This window comes from Fukomys damarensis, unplaced genomic scaffold, assembly GCF_012274545.1.
Source record: "Fukomys damarensis isolate Sample0158 unplaced genomic scaffold, DMR_v1.0_HiC HiC_scaffold_28, whole genome shotgun sequence".
NCBI classification, from domain to species: Eukaryota; Metazoa; Chordata; class Mammalia; order Rodentia; family Bathyergidae; genus Fukomys; species Fukomys damarensis.
The window spans coordinates 18,382,158-18,398,065 of record NW_022900940.1 but is presented as its reverse complement, the minus strand read 5'-3'; the positions used below and the strand labels follow the sequence as shown (position 1 = coordinate 18,398,065).

General features: G+C 41.5%; 1 protein-coding gene across 1 annotated transcript in view; it reads right to left on the bottom strand.

Annotated features, from left to right (window-relative positions):
• The window catches only part of Dclk3 (doublecortin like kinase 3), a 96,945-nt gene that overhangs the window by 6,439 nt on the left and 74,598 nt on the right, over nucleotides 1-15,908 (bottom strand). The window contains exons 3-4 of the mRNA XM_033756922.1: nucleotides 13,438-15,305; nucleotides 2,635-2,767 (exon numbers count right to left, since the gene is read on the bottom strand). Of these exons, the coding sequence (XP_033612813.1) occupies nucleotides 2,635-2,767; nucleotides 13,438-15,305 (2,001 nt within the window). The remainder of the gene's footprint in view (nucleotides 1-2,634; nucleotides 2,768-13,437; nucleotides 15,306-15,908) is intronic.

Here is a 15,908-nt window from a genome sequence, read left to right as displayed (position 1 = left end):
ATACATATATATATACATATATATATATGTATAGATAGATAGATATAGATATATACATATAAACACACATAAATGCTTTTCAAAACAAAATTAGAATTACATTATACACATTTTATTCCCTATTTTACTCATGTAATGTCATATGACATTTCTTATGAAGAATATACAAGAAAACTCCACAAAAATGATTTCTAACATATATCAGTATTGCCTTTACACAATGAATCCCCTTGTTGTGGTTTCAGTTTTTATTTTAATTTTTTTGCAACGGTAAGAAATTTTCTGATGAGTATCCTTACATATGAAATATTTCTGGACATCTGATTATATTCTTGAAGTAACTTTCTATAAATAAAATGTACAAAGTAATATACAGTGAAGTTTTTGATACATATCACAATCATCCCCCCCAGAAAGTTGTAACAGGGGTATATACGTTTTCATATGCTGTCTATTTAACTATAGGAAAAAAAACCACTTAGCAGCTATAATATGGAAGTTAGATTCTCATCATTAAGCCCCAGAGTTTGTTAAAGCAAAAATCAGCAAGAATATATTAAAGGAATAAGTCATTAATGAACTCTTTTGGCTTTTTTCTCCCAGTACTAGGTATTGAACTCAGGGCCTTCACACTGACCTATATCCCAACCCTTGGTTTATTTGTTTATTCATTTTTGAAATACAGTCTTTCTAAATCACTAAGTTGCCTGGGCTGTGTTCAAACTTGTGATCCTCCCACCCCAGTCCAGAGTGTTACAGTAGTATTGCAGGTGTGCGCCATCATGCCCAGCTCCTGCTGGCCAATTTTGATGGCATCTGTGCAGGTCTCTTGAATGGTACTGATTCTGCTGGGCTTCTCTGTCTTCTTGAAATCTTCTTTGGCCTCTGTGTCATTGAACTTTCCTGATCCTCTTTCCTCAGGTGGCCGAGCTCTCTGCTGACCACTCCTTCCTCTTCTCATGCCAGAACTCTTGACCTCACTCAGGTCCACGGTTAGCTGTCCATGCTGGTATCCCTGAGAAGCTTGTTATCTCATTGGTTCAGCCACCATCTTGAGAAGCCTCAACACTGCATGTTCAACTGAAGACTTCCCCTGCTTACCAACTGAACAACTCATTCTGATACCTCTGTAATGCCACTGTGTTCAATTCTAACTCTCCTCAGCTTCCCCACTTCCCCCATTTCTTTTGAACACTGTTTTGGTTGACACTACCATCAATGCGTGGTTTTCCCCAAGTGCTCAAACTGTCCATTTGTTTTTATTCTCTTATGCAGTTCATCAAAGTTTCCATGAAACGTCCCTCAGTATTTTCCTGCCCCACTGTCACATCACTGTGGTGGCTATTACGTTGACCATTCCAAGACTAAACACTTTCCCTAGGTGGTGAACCTAGGCTGAGCCTACTACCAATTGTACTTCTTTCTGATGAACTGAGGGTAGTCCTCTCAAAGGCTCTGCATCCCAGCTTTATGCATGTTCTAGTCTTCTTAGTTTCCCTGATGCTTCTACTGTTAGGAAACTGTCCCTCCCCTTCTCCCTACCACCAATCCTGCAACTGATCCAGAGCCTTCCCATCTTACCTGGGTGGGTAAATCTACTCCCTCTGGAGTACCACACTAGTCAAAAATCATCCATATATGTTGAGCCATGTAATCATTATTTCCTTTTTACATGTTTTAAGAGTATATTTCTAAAATAGCTTATTGGATCCTCACACAATATACTAATAGGCAATAAATGTTTGCTGAGTTTTAAATAAGATCCCAATTTCCCTTAAATGCAAAGTTAGTGAAAAAAATTTTTAAACCAAATACTATAAGAACTATTTCAGTTCTTTCCCAGTAGAGGTAGGCTTAGCTTAGGGGTTAAAAAAAAAGACCTTGCTTACTATGATTCTGTCATCTTCCATCTCACTGTCCTGCACATGCATGCATGTGGACACACACATGAGCATGCACACACACACACATGAGTATGCACACACACACACATACACACACATCAATCTGTTCTCTATGACAAGGGAAACTGATTGATGAAGGAATCCAATTTCTGCCTCCCTACGTTGGCTAGAGACCAGTCTAAGCCTGTTCCCCTTATGCTTTCACATCTGCTAAAAATGTATAATCATAGGTTAATAAAGCCCAATCACCATGTCTTCACCCCATAATCCCATCACATTCTTCAGCCCTGCTGCTGACAACTGCTACATCTTGTATTTCTCAAGCTTATTTCTAGCAGATAGCCACAACTCCTTTTCACTAAACTTTTCCCCTCACAGCCCCCACGCTCTTAGGCTTACAACCCTATAAAAGACCTCAAAGCTTGTATGAGAGTCACTAGTCTAGTCTAAGAGCTAGGACGGTCTCTCTCAAGCTTGTCCTAAATAAACCTGTCCTGACAGTTGAGCTTGTGATTTTGTTCCTCTTTTTTCCTAACAAGCAATAAGAGAAAAGTTCTTGTGCTTTGGTCAAGGAAGGCTGCTCCAAATATCTTCATTATAATCTAGGTTGAAGCCTTAGTTATAACTCTGATAATTTGAATTGTCCCAGATTGAAAAACACAAAATATTAAAAATAAGACATTTGTTAATAGGTGACCCAGAGCACCACAGAGTGATATGTAACACTTACCTTTCTCAGAAAGAATTTCAGGGGCTACATAAGTTGGAGTCCCACATACAGTAAATATAGGTCTCACCACATGTTTTGCAAGGCCAAAATCAGCCAGTTTCAAAGTGGTAGATTTGTCCTCATTCCGCTGAACCTGTAAGAAATCAAAATTTCCAAACCATTAAAACTGTGAAGAGAACAAAAAAGGAACACTAATAAGACAACAAGCATGCAAAGTCAAGATAAGCAAACAATAAATTTACCAGCTTACAGTTTAGCCCAATGCTGACAAATCCAACTTGACCTCAGTTACAGTTGCTCACATTGTCAGCAAAAGAACCAAAGTTAGGTTTACTGTACCATCCATATTGTCACAGGTGGTCATTTAAGTTTGTTAATTAAAATCAGCTTCTCCACTGAGCTAAGAATGTGTCAAGTGCGCAAAGCCTCCTATGACGTGTGGCTACCATACTGGACAGTGCAGAGAGGGAATATTTCCATCTTTGCACACAGGGAGAAGACTCTCCAATCCCTAGCTAACAGTATAACACCACGCTATCATGGGCCACTGCTTAGCTGTCTGGAGGGCTCTCACTGGTTGCTGAGGCTGCATGCTAGACGACAGCATAACCTGCTCCTCCACCTCTCTAGCTTGACAATGCTTACTGAGGCCAGCAAAGTGTCCGACAAGGATGGGATGGGAATGGAATTACATTCCTTTTTCCATGGACTCTTCTCTCCTTGATCCTGCTTTGGGCTGTTTTAATTTGAGCTAAATAAAACCAGCAACTTAGCAAATGGAGGGAGGTCTTCTGCAGCGCAGGCCATAGGTCTTCCACTTCTCTGTAAGTAATACCTAAGCAACTCATTTACTCACGAAGCTGGATTTGTCCAAGCCTTTTGGGGGAAAATCGGCACCCTTTCAGTTCAGAGGCAGATGTTTCTTTCACATCTCTCAGAGAAACTTACAGAACATTGAAAAATATTCTATTGGACAGCACTGAGTCAGAACAAGGACCAATGACACTCGGAGCATCAACTGGCTTGGCTGAGAACTAGAAATGCCTCTGGATAATGTAAAGGCTGGCCATAGCTGGGAAAGAGGGAAAAAGAACTAGGAATGAGAATGAAGTAAGCAAATAAGCACGAGAGGTACATCAAACACAGGCCCTAAGGGCCAGGGGAGTAAAGAACCAAACAGGCTCTGAGTCCTTGAGTAATTTCAACTCCAAGACTGGCAACTGGTTTTACATATTTACATATTATACAACTGATGGTTTTACACATTTTTTTTACCCAGCTGAGTCTCTGTTTCATTGCTTATTTAAAAAGCGGATGAAGGGGTGTGATAACTTCCTCCAAATAAGCCTGTGTCAGGAGTTCCATTTTAATATCTGTAATCTACCTCGAAAAGTGTTAGCCAGTGACCAATAGTCTCAGTTTGCCTAGGAAGATGAAGGGGTGTGATAACTTCCTCCAAATAAGCCTGTGTCAGGAGTTCCATTTAATATCTGTAATCTACCTCGAAAAGTGTTAGCCAGTGACCAATAGTCTCAGTTTGCCTAGGACTTGCACCAGGCATGGGGGAAGGGTAGAATTAGTCATTTTTCACAGTAGAGACTACCTTCATTTTGAAAAGCTACAGTCTTAATGCAGCCTCCCCACCTTGATGCCATCAAACTTATCCCACCTGAGTCTCATTCCCTCGAACAAGTCCAGGTGATTGCCTCTCAGATCTCTGCTAAACCAGTTCCCACTGCCAAATGAATGGCAGGCCCCATTCAGCCTCAAGGAATTTGCATATAAGATGATGATTGTTGGGCAATGTTAGGTCTTAAACTGAAGGAAACATATCTCAGAATATATCTCAGGTAAGTATAAAAAGTTTTTAGGTCCCTGTGCAAGGAACAATAGAACTAAAAGTATGTTATATTTTCCACAAGAAAGAAAGGAAAGAAGGAAGGAGCGGGCAGACAAACACAGCACATCTTACTGCAAGTTCAGGATGCACCGGTACCACTACACCATTGGAAGTAGTTTCTGTTCGGAGGAAAAGTTAACTAAGGCACAAATCAAATCTCTGACCTCCTTCAATACTAGTTAGTACCTACTCAAGTAAGATCAAGCAATGATTGCCCCATATCTCATTTTAGCAGCTGATTATTTGGACCAAAGGTGAACTAAATAGTTAATTAGACTGCTATATGAGAACTTACTGGAATAAAGGTGGGCAATTTTATCCAAGTAAGAGATTCATTGGTGCCACCAGAGCTGTAACAAAAATGATCAACTTGTCTGTAGGCACATGCCCTCCCATATCTCCTGAAACTGAGCCAAATATTTCCAGCACTGCCACCAGCACTTGGGGGTGGGAAGGCAATGGGGGAACTCTGGTCCTCCCTGTGTCCCATGAGCCATAGGCCACATCCAGCAATACAGGGTCAAAGAACATCTCTCAGTCTCTCTTAACTACAGCAACTCCTCTGCATTTACTTTAGTTCCTGCTAGCAAGCTGGCACCTGTATAAGTAGCCTGTGTCTTAATTACCAAGGCTCATTCACCACTGGGCAAACTAGTCCATGTGTCTAGTACTAACCTAACCAGATGGAAAGTCATGGACTTAGAAATAACATACAAGTCTGCTTGAACTGCACACAGAGACAGACATGGCCCACAAGGGACAACAGAATAATTTAGGATAGAAAAATCTAGCTTGCAAGGGAAGGAAAACAAAATAATGTGGTACCTACAATTACCAGATGGATCATCTCCACCACATTTGCTGGGCAATTGCTGAAAAAAAAATATGTCCCTCAAAAACATTTGTAAATATTCCCACCCAAATCATCAGTATTAAGAGCATTTGGCCAATTGAATACAACAAAGTAAGATGTGTATCCCTATAACAAAATAACTAAAATATTCCCTTGCTTGAGGAAACTTTCAATTCCAAAACCTGGTTATACTGAGCTAGGAGCAGCAGATGAAATGTTTTGGAAACTTGGGCTTTTCCTTTGAAAACTAATAATGTTAAATTCCCAGACAGTGATGGATACATTTTCAAAATGTCAACTGTTTTTAAATTATGTTATGGGCCTTTCTAACATTTATGTTGCCTCCTCTTGTTCAGCTTTTCTCTTGGAGCCTTCGGATCCGGAGCTTCAGTCACCACTTGAGCAGGGCCCCAGGGGGTCAAGATCAGCGGTGGGTTTGTCCCTTCCCAGAAGTGATCTTAATCCTTCTGCCTCCAGCTTCTCTTGGCAGGAAACATTTAACATTCTTTAGTGCTGCCATTTATTTCACATACACATGCAGCTTCATTACATTTAAGGTCTCACGCTGGCTGTGTGAGTTTGGTTTGCTTTTGTCTTGCAACACACACCTCACATTCTTGGCTTCGGAACACTTCCGGTTTTAATCCTTGAGATTAAATTTAGAGTAATTTCCTCCTAAACAATTATTTCTCCTAGATTCTGTGGGGCTTCAGTGACAGTCAAGTTCAAACTTTTACCCAAACAGGAAATTTGTCTAAAATGTCCCTCCACAGACTGTCACTGAACTCTGAATGAAATCTCAAAATGGAAGCCTCCACAACTTTAGGCAGCTCTTCCCAATCACAGCTAGCTTAACCTGTGAGACTTATCCCATGTTACTTCAGAATCCCATGCTACGTTTGTTTTCTAAATCTTCCTTGTGGGTTGACACTGAATAAGGCAACATCCCTTCCAAAGATGGAAAACAAGTACCGTGTTGCCCCAGCTTGCCCTCTGACTTCCCTGAGGTGGCATCCCTGGAGCCCCAGCTAATCCTTTAGGACCTGATTTCCTAGCCTGTCAACCCTGTCTTTCCTCCCTACTCCAAGCATGACCCTAAGACAAAGACCATCATTTGGGAGCTGTTAGAGATCTCAGCTACCGTAAGCCCAATGATCCAAATTCAGCCTTTCTGTAAGATGTTCACAATGTGCATAGTAAAGGTCTAGATAAATAATCTCACGCCATCGATGCATGCTTTGATCCAAATGCCCAGAACTGAACATCAAACATCAGGTGTGATTTGATCAAGGTGGTAGGTCTCGGGACTCCCAACTGGCATGGCATTGGGTGGCCATCAAGGCAAGCAAAAGACTTCACTAACTATCACACTTCAATGACCTTTCCTCAGAAAGCCTTCCCAGGCTTTCCTAGATTTGGTGGAGGTTCTTCCTGGAAACCCCTAACCTTGCCCTCACCCTACTTTATGTTTTATCTGGACTCACCCTTGTGAGTGCTCTGGTTACAGTATTTCTAACTAAAAGGGCACCAGAGATTGCTTTACTCAGCATGGTAATGAGGGTTGTTTTTCTGCCTCTCTCTCCCCCTTTCCAGGCACTCTAAAATGTCCTACTTTGAATCCATATGATTTTTACAATTTACATAAGCATCTAGATAGCCATCTGGATGCACTCAAATTCTCAAGAGGAATTTTACTAAATAATTTAGGCTCCACTCTGTCCTCCAACAATTTAATGTGTATCAATTTAAATGTGAGTTTAAAACAGTTTCTTCTGTGAACAGATGATGGCAGCAGAGTATAATCAAAGAGCAAGTGCTACCTTAAAAAAAACGAAAACAAAAATGTTTATTTACTTTTCTTCTTACTGGGTCCTTCGCAGTTCTTTGCACCTTTTCCTTTTAAAGTCCATTATCAACAGTCCATAAGGATTGAGATGATCTTAGAAACCAAATCACTTTAAAATGACAGTGCCTTAAATCAATTTAAATTTAAATTGTAAAAAATGTAATTTTTTAAATGACTGAAAAAAATCAATGAGGAAACGATGTTCCCTGGGACCTGTCACTGGACTTGCCTGTGACATGCCTTCGGTGTCTATATCTCACACCAGCTTTTTTCTACTGACTTAATAACCTAGATTGATTCAACAAATATTAGATATTTATTGGACACTTATTGAGTGTATGGGAAGTACAGCAATGTATGAAGCAAAGTTCTTGCTGTTATGAAGCCTTTTTAAAATTTATAAACAATATTCAAATGCATAAGTTAATGCTGCCAGTGGTAAGTGCAAAGAAAAAAATAAAAATGAGATAAAGGCTATGTTGTCTAGCATGGGTCCTCATACGGCTACGGGGCATTGGATTTCAGCAATAACATGAAATAGTGAATATTTCATTTCCATTGTCACAGAAAGTTCTACTAGACGTTGTGGACATAGATAGTAGAAGGGGTTAAGGAAGGACTCTGTGAAGAAGTAAAATTTGGAAGAAACTGGAATAAGCCACATAAATATCTGAGGAGCAAGGTTCCAGGTAGAGGAAATAGTAAGTGCAAAGGCTCAGGGGTATGTGCAACACAACATACTACAACAGGCAGGGGAAGGAGCAGAGTTAATAACAGGGTGACTGGTCAAAGAGGAACTCTGAGAGGAAGGCAGAGCCCACATCATGGAGGACCTTCTCGGCCACGGAAATAAACCTTACTTTTATTCCAAATGTGGAAAGAAGCCACTAGCAGCTCCAAGCAGAAAAGTCACTAAGATGCACTTTTTAAAACCCCAATGTCTAGTTTAGAGGTGTCCAGCCCCGCTGGCGTAGGAATGGACGTTGAACTGTAGGTTTTCCTAGGCCAAATCTGATACTGTCATATATTACAACATATTTCACATCATCCTGTTCCTCTACCAGAGTTCCCAAACCCACCAAATGGGTCTAACATCACATAAAGATAGTCACATCTCTCAATTTAATAAAATGTTCATTTTCTCCTCATCTGCCTTCAGCTATTGTACCATTTCCATAGTCTCACACACACACACACACACACACACACACACACACACACACACACCTGAAACAAGGGCCTATCTACACACACCATGTAGTTTCCACTTTTCCTTCCATCCAAATGCTCTTCCGATAATCACACTGAAATCATCCTCCTCCATTAAGAAGATGGGTCCACAACTGACACACCTGAAGGCCAGAAATATCAATCGGCCTTTTTTTTTTTTTTTTTTTGGACTGGGATCGAACTTGGGACCTTCCACTTGCGAGATGGGCAGTGGCAACACTGAGCTAAGTCCCTGGCCCAATCACTCTTGAATCTACTTTATCCACTACGTTCAATCCATTGGGAAGTCTTGCCTTAAGCTGATCAATTCTTACCTCCACAGCACACCCCAAGACCGAGCTATGTCATCCTTTGCTGCTGCCATGGCTCCCTACCCTCACATAACCTCTAGCACAGAGACTTCTGCAACAGATGAAACTGAACCTGAAGTTTCCATGATAATTGCCATTAGACAACCAGACCTTGGATCTTGGAAACCTGAAGAAGAGACTTACTAAGATGCTTCCTCAGAGTACAGACATTTTTAATACGAAGAGTCTCAAGAAACTTAATCTTGGATCATCAAATAGCTTGCAGTAAAACACTCCCTTAGAAAGGCATTAAGAAGACAAGAGGACATTGCTGTAACTGAACTAAATGACCTGAAATAAAGGTCTGTGTCACTGTCCTTTTTCTTTAGTGATTTCGTGTTATTGCTGAAATCCATGTTTTTTAAGGATAACCTAACAAGATATGTTTTGTAGTTACTTTCAATGTTTAATTAATGTGTATGGCATGTAAATATAACCATGAATACTCGAACCATGAATACTTGGACACCTTTGTCTTAGAAGCTAAGGGGAAAGGAGATAGGAGCTGGAGCTGGTAGAAGAGAAGAAGTCTTGCTCATCAGGGAGAATTATGTATTACAGAACCACAGCAATAATCATTGAACCCATCTTGTGAATCAAAGCATTTAAGAAATTAAGATCAGCAAAATGATTAAAACTGGTCTACTTTAGAGGAAGGTGGGCAAAGGCTGTGCTTGGCTATTTTTCATTCTTCTAGATTTTTCCTATCAGCTCCACCTAGCCTAGCCATATTCAGTAGTGAAACATCTAGATGAAATCTGTTATTCCTAAAACCGAGAAGAGGTCAAGAGGGGTTCCGCCTTTGTTCTCAACCAAGCTGTGACCTGTCCCCACAACTCCCATCACCATTTCTTCTGGATTCTGAGGGTCTGCTCTATGCACTACAGGGCTCTAGCACCTGTACTGGGGGCAGTGGAGAAATTAACACTGTGTCTGTAAAGTTGCTAAGGGACATCCTGCCCACCGCCTCGTTCCTTTCAGCCCTGTTTTGAGATTGAGAACCTACCTATCTTCCTCTTATTCTGGAGAAGATTTTCTCAAATAATTCTGCTCTTCAGTCTCTTCTCCCAGCCCACTCACTCAGCTTTCATTGCTAGGTATAATATTTCTGCCATTCGCTATAAATAATCTTTCCTGTCCACTTATTACTCCCCAGTGTGAGCTTGTCTGATCATCACTTTTCTGGCTCCTGTTTGCTTCTTTTCTTCCATCCCCAGGGCCCAGCCAGCATCATGAAGCACATTCCAACACCTCCAGGGAAACACATACTGGTAGAAGAAGCAATTAACATCGATATTTCTGCAATCTGGAAATTCTCATAATTAAAATTTCTTTTTTCAAGGTCTCAGAAGTTTAAACCTCAGGGAAGAACACTAACATCTTATCAGGTAATGAGATCAGTAGAAACGGATGCACTTGGTGGTATAGTCCTGGAATTTTACTCTAGGACTTAATTATCAGATACAAATATTTTTGTTGATTAAAACAACATGACAAACTCGCTATATTCATTAAAAACTCTTAGCACCTTCAAAAAGTCTCTAAAAGCAGCAACAGTTACAATCAGCCATGTAATGAAGTTAGTTCTAACATAATCATAAGTTCCTCAGCTTAGCAAACAGAAGTCCTAACAGAAACAGCAGCCATTCATTAAAGGAAGAAATTATCGTTTGACAATATAAATTAAGAAAACTGAAGAATATTAAGTGATGGCCAGTAGTCACCATGGAGATATTTATTAATATTAAATCTTGGAAGACCAAACAAATGTGCCATGCAATTATCACATTAGCAAGTTTAGAGATGGTGTCTTTCTAAATCAAGAAAATAAGACAGCTGTCAAACCCAAAATTATCTTCTTCTCTGTCTGAAACTAAGCATTTGATAACATTTAGACTCCTGACATAACAATCTGTTGAACTTTACTTACCAAGAAAAATGACAAACATGTTTTATAAATGTGATGAAAGCAAGCTGAAAAATGAACCACTGACGAGCTAATACATTAATCTATTTTACAAAGGATGGTTTAAAAGTTTTGCTTTGTGTAGTTTCTCAAGAAACCAGACCACCATGAAAGAAAAAAAAGTGTATTTGAAAAATAAAAGGTGGGTTTTCTTCAAAATTGGGAGAAACAAAGAGGTCTAAATGTTAATTAGAATCAATACAAATAATACAACTATGTGTTGGGACTTAAAAATTAAAGGTACCCTGCATGCACACGCTTTATTGCATCAAAGAACACAGATACTGACATTTAAATCCTAGAAGAATTGCCAAGCAACCTTTCAGAGGCCAGCAGTTTAACCATACCAAATAAATTCCTTGCAAGATTTCTACTTTCTTGAGCAAACTTCTCCATATAATCCAACAAGGGGCTGGTTCCCCATTTAAAAATTGCTGGCAGTAAGCCTCTTCATACAAGTGAACGCTGCTACTGTTCAAAAGATGGACCAAGCAGCAGACTGGCTCTACTACCTTGTTAGAAAACACAAGCTAACTGTTCCTTGGGGGGAAATGATCTCATTCCATAAGTTTCCAAAAAGGTGTAACTTTTAGAATGTTTTAGTAGGCAGATGTCCAAAATGCTCAGCTCATAGGATCTATTTGGTCCTCTAATCAGAATCTTTGCTGCTGAAACAATTCAGTACAAACAGCAGACTCACTAAAAACAACACTTCCCTATTTGCAGTTCCTAAGTGTACATAATAAGCAGTATAAGCACCTCATACCTGGAAAACTCTTAAGCACAGCCCCAAAAGACAGAAATAATCAAAAAGTGAGTGAAAGAAGGAAAAGAAGTCCAGCTAATGCAAAAATTAAATTTACAAAGAGAGTATTATTTCAGAGTAATTCAGACCACGCAGGCAACCAGCCAAATTGCTTCTGCAATTCTATGAAATTGTGCAAAAACAAGGACGCCTGACTTAGTCAACACAGACCTCATTTTGCCAGATAATTAGCTTGCCTCGCTTTGTATTACACTCTGCTTGTGGGAGCAATTCACACAGATGAATGCACTTGGATGATGTTTTCAGGCTGGGTCTAGAGCCATGGAAATGAAAGGAATTGGGCTAAACTTGCTACCCCCAATATGGCTCACGGAAACCGTGGTCTTTATTCACTATTGCTTTATCTGCAGCAATGTGCCTTTGAATGATTATTCGCAATAGCTACCTTGATATCAGAATTGTTTTCAATGTAATAATGACAACAGCTGCCACTGATGGAATGCTCGCTGTTTCCCCGACAGCATGCTATGGTCTTTACTCATTCATTCAGCTAATGTTTATCAAATGTTTACCATGTGACAAAACCATTCTGTTTTTGAGGTATGGTCTGAATAAAACAAAGTCCCTGTTGTTATGGAACATTCTTTCCAGTGAGATAAGGAAGACAGAAAAGTAAATCCAGAATGTATCAGATGGTGATGGGAGCTATGAAGAATAAAGTGAGATAAAGATTCCAGGCAGTGACAGGGTGAGGTCCTAACAAAGACCACTAGGAATGCACTAGCAATCATCAGTTTTATAGACTCCTTGCAACAAAGGAGGAGACACATCACTGCGACCTGGCATCTAGGTAAAAGAGTGTTCAAAGGACTTGTTATAAAATTGGGGCTGTTATAGATGATTTGAGGGGCAACTAAAGAAAGCAGGGGTTTGCTGTGATAATGTAAGAACGTGGGAGTAATTCTATGATTGAGAATCAATTCTTATTTGAGAGTAAAAAGAATAAAGCAATGATTTAAATAATACTTTTGTAATTATATGTGTTTGGACATTAGGAAGGTGCCTTGTTTTTGTCTTGATCCATTATTTTTACAGACTGGCCCTACCAGACAATGGTGTTCCATAAAACTGTCCAGCAGGAGAATGCCACTGCTGAACTGTGTGTACCAGGCTGGCTCCCTGCTATTGAAGGGCTGCTTTGCTTTCCCATGTTTAATCTGTATTTGACCTCCCAAGATTACTATTATTGTTTTTTCTTCTAAATAAGTAAACTAAATCCCAGATAGGTGAAGGACTTATCCTGGAGCAAGTATCTAAGAAATCCAGGATTCAAACGCAAAGTATCTGAGTCCAGCACCACCCCAATGAATGGGGTGCATGGCTGCACTTTTTGAATTCCTTGGCAAAGTGTTATCTTTGAAAGGGCCACAGGTAGGGTCTCCATGAGAAGGCAGATAGTAAATAAAGACAGAGAGGAAGCCACCATCAGTAGACCCGCCCCTAATGACCAAGCCAGTGGACGTGCAAGTATTCAAGAAATAAAGTCCACACGGTCAGCATCAAAACAAAGATACGGGCTGGCGATGTGGCCCAGTGTTAGAGCTCCTGTGTGGCATACCCAAGACCTTGGGTTTGAACTTGAGCAAGACAGAAATATTTTTCTCCCAGAGATGAGGAAATATTTTCCATTTCATTTAAATTAGAAGGTTTATTTTTAATAACTTAGTCAAAATGGTTATGAACTGTAACCAAACCCTTAAATACTGGAACAAATATGTTAAAAGTAATGCACAAAGCGATGTCCTAGCATGTAAAGTACAAAGCAACTAATATTTTATTGTATCCCATATTTTAAAAATACCCTCTTCCATAGCAACAAACATCAGGCTTACCAAGAGATTTTCTGGCTTGAGGTCCCGGTGGACAATGTTCTTGTCGTGCATGTGAACGAGGGCCTTACATAAGTCCATGATCAAGAGGGCAGCATCGGGCTCAGGGAACTTCACACTTTCTATGATGGCATCAAAAAGGTCCCCGCCCTGCACATACTCCATGATCAAGTAGATTTCTGTTTCCATTTCGTATACTTCATACAGTTTTACTATGTTGGGGTGAGAGAGGCTCTGGATGATTAAGATCTCGCTGTCAATTATGTCCTCCTTACCCTTGAGTTTGGACTTGTCAATAATCTTCATGGCGTAGGCCTGCCTAGTCTCGCGGTGCCTGCACTCCTTCACCACAGCAAAATTCCCATCCCCAATGACCCGGCCAGTCTCGTAATACTTCTCCACATCTGCGGCAATGATGCCTGCGGGCCGCAGCTTCCGGCCACTGGGCCGTTCTGGCTTGCTGTCTTCTGGCCTGGTCTTGGGCTCCTTCTCTACCCTTGCAGGGGTGTCATCTCTGACAGTCATCTTCCTCCCTCCTGACACACCTGGCTTCTTCTCCTTCTCTGCCTTCTTTTCTTCTCCTCGGGTTTTAGATAGCTTGTCCAGCTCAGTCTGGTGCTCTCTCAGGAGACAGTTACCATGCTTGTTCTTGCAAACATACCTGGTGTCTTTCTTCATATCCCTGGGACCCTCCTCTGTCACTGGAGGAACTTCAACAAGCTCTTTCTTGGTCATGGCTACTCCCTGAGGATGGTTTGCTTGATCCTCTGGGTCTCTGTTCTCTTTCTTGTCTGTGTTCTTGCCAGGTCTGTTCAGCTCTTGAGCAAGATTCCTGGGGCTACTCCAATGGCTGTCAGTCTTCCATCGTTCCCCACCACGTTCAGGGTTTGCCTCAGGAGACCGCCTGCAGCTTCTTGTCCTCACCAGTTTCTCCACATCATACCTCTGGCACTTGCCCATGTCCAGCTCACTGGTCCCCAGAGAGAGCCTCTCTCTCTGCAGGTTCTGCTGCAGCTCCCGCTCCCGCTTGCACTTCTCACATCGGACAATCTCCCCAGAGGTCTTTTCAATCTCCAGCCCCAGGTGCTTCTCTCCACTCTCATGTCTCTCCTCCAGAGCGGTTGTTTTGGGCAGCTTGCTCCCAGGTTCAGGCTCCTGCTTTCCCCTCACCCACTTCTTCTGGGCCCTCACCTTATCTTCCAGCGCAGGCTCCATGGGGGACTTTCCCTGATGCCTGATGACTGCCTTGCTTTGGGCAGACTCATTGCCACTCCCAGTCTCCCCACAGTGGTGCCCCCCTTTTAGGACCTTGCTATAAAGTCTGCTTCTCAGCCTTGGAGAAGGGGCCCGGCTATGCTGAGTCAAGGTCAGGGCCCGGCTTTTGTTAGGATATAGTTCCTCAATAGCCATCTGAATATTCTTCAACGTCAAGGGTTCTTTGCCCGTAGCTATGAACGCATCCCCTTCCCGGAAGAAATCAGAGACACTCCTGATTTCCCTACCCTTGAGGTTAAACAGCTTTCGCACACGATCATTCTTCCATTTTGGAAAGCCCAAGGCTTCTGAGATGTCCGCTAGGAGCTGCTCGAATGTCTGCACCGACCGCCTATTGAGGAGCATGGTGACCTTACGGAGTGGCTGCCCACCCAGCCTCACCACAGTCACAACCCGGGGCTTCAGCAGGCTGTTCTCAGAATGGACCGAGTGAAGGCCGTTCTGAGGGCTGAACATGGGCACAACAGAGCCACAAGAGGCTGGGAGTGGTTTCTCTAGACTCCCTCGGCCAGCAGGCAGCCAGGTGCCCTGTAGCTTTCGCTCTGTGATTTTAGAGCTTAAATATTTTAGAGAATTGTCGCATAGGCCTCGACGTCCTGCAACAGGAAAAAGAATGGAATATTAGTCAGGATGAGTTCAAAGAGCCCCTTTACAAAGGCTTTAGCAAACTTTACTAAAGATTACTAGTCTGCTATTACAGTTTATAAGTATGGGCTCTGTTTGAAATGATGGAGCTTTATGCTTGTGGTCTGATCCCCAACCTCCTCTGTGAGAGAGCTGCAGTGTAGAACTCTCAGCACTGGTCAAAGGTGGCTCCTTGAGCCTTGCACACACACACACCACCCAGACAGGTCACATGTTGGGAGTCCTCTCAAGGCAAGGCCTTGTTTATTGAACACAAAGGAAGCTGGGCATTGAGCATTTTTCACTGAGATCAAAAACCCATGGTTTGCAGCTCAAGAAACACCATGGAGCCAGAACATCCAGAATTTTAAAGGACTCAGATCACCTGTTTGCCAAGAATAGTTTTCCTAGCTAATACTTTAAATCATTCAAAGTAAGACGATATTGCAGGAGATTATGATCACAAGGTTTGAGACAGACCTAGATTTAAATTCTGGAGTGGCCATTGACTTGAACAAATCACTTACATTTCAGGGTTTTTATCCATAATGTAGAAATGATGATATATTCCTCCC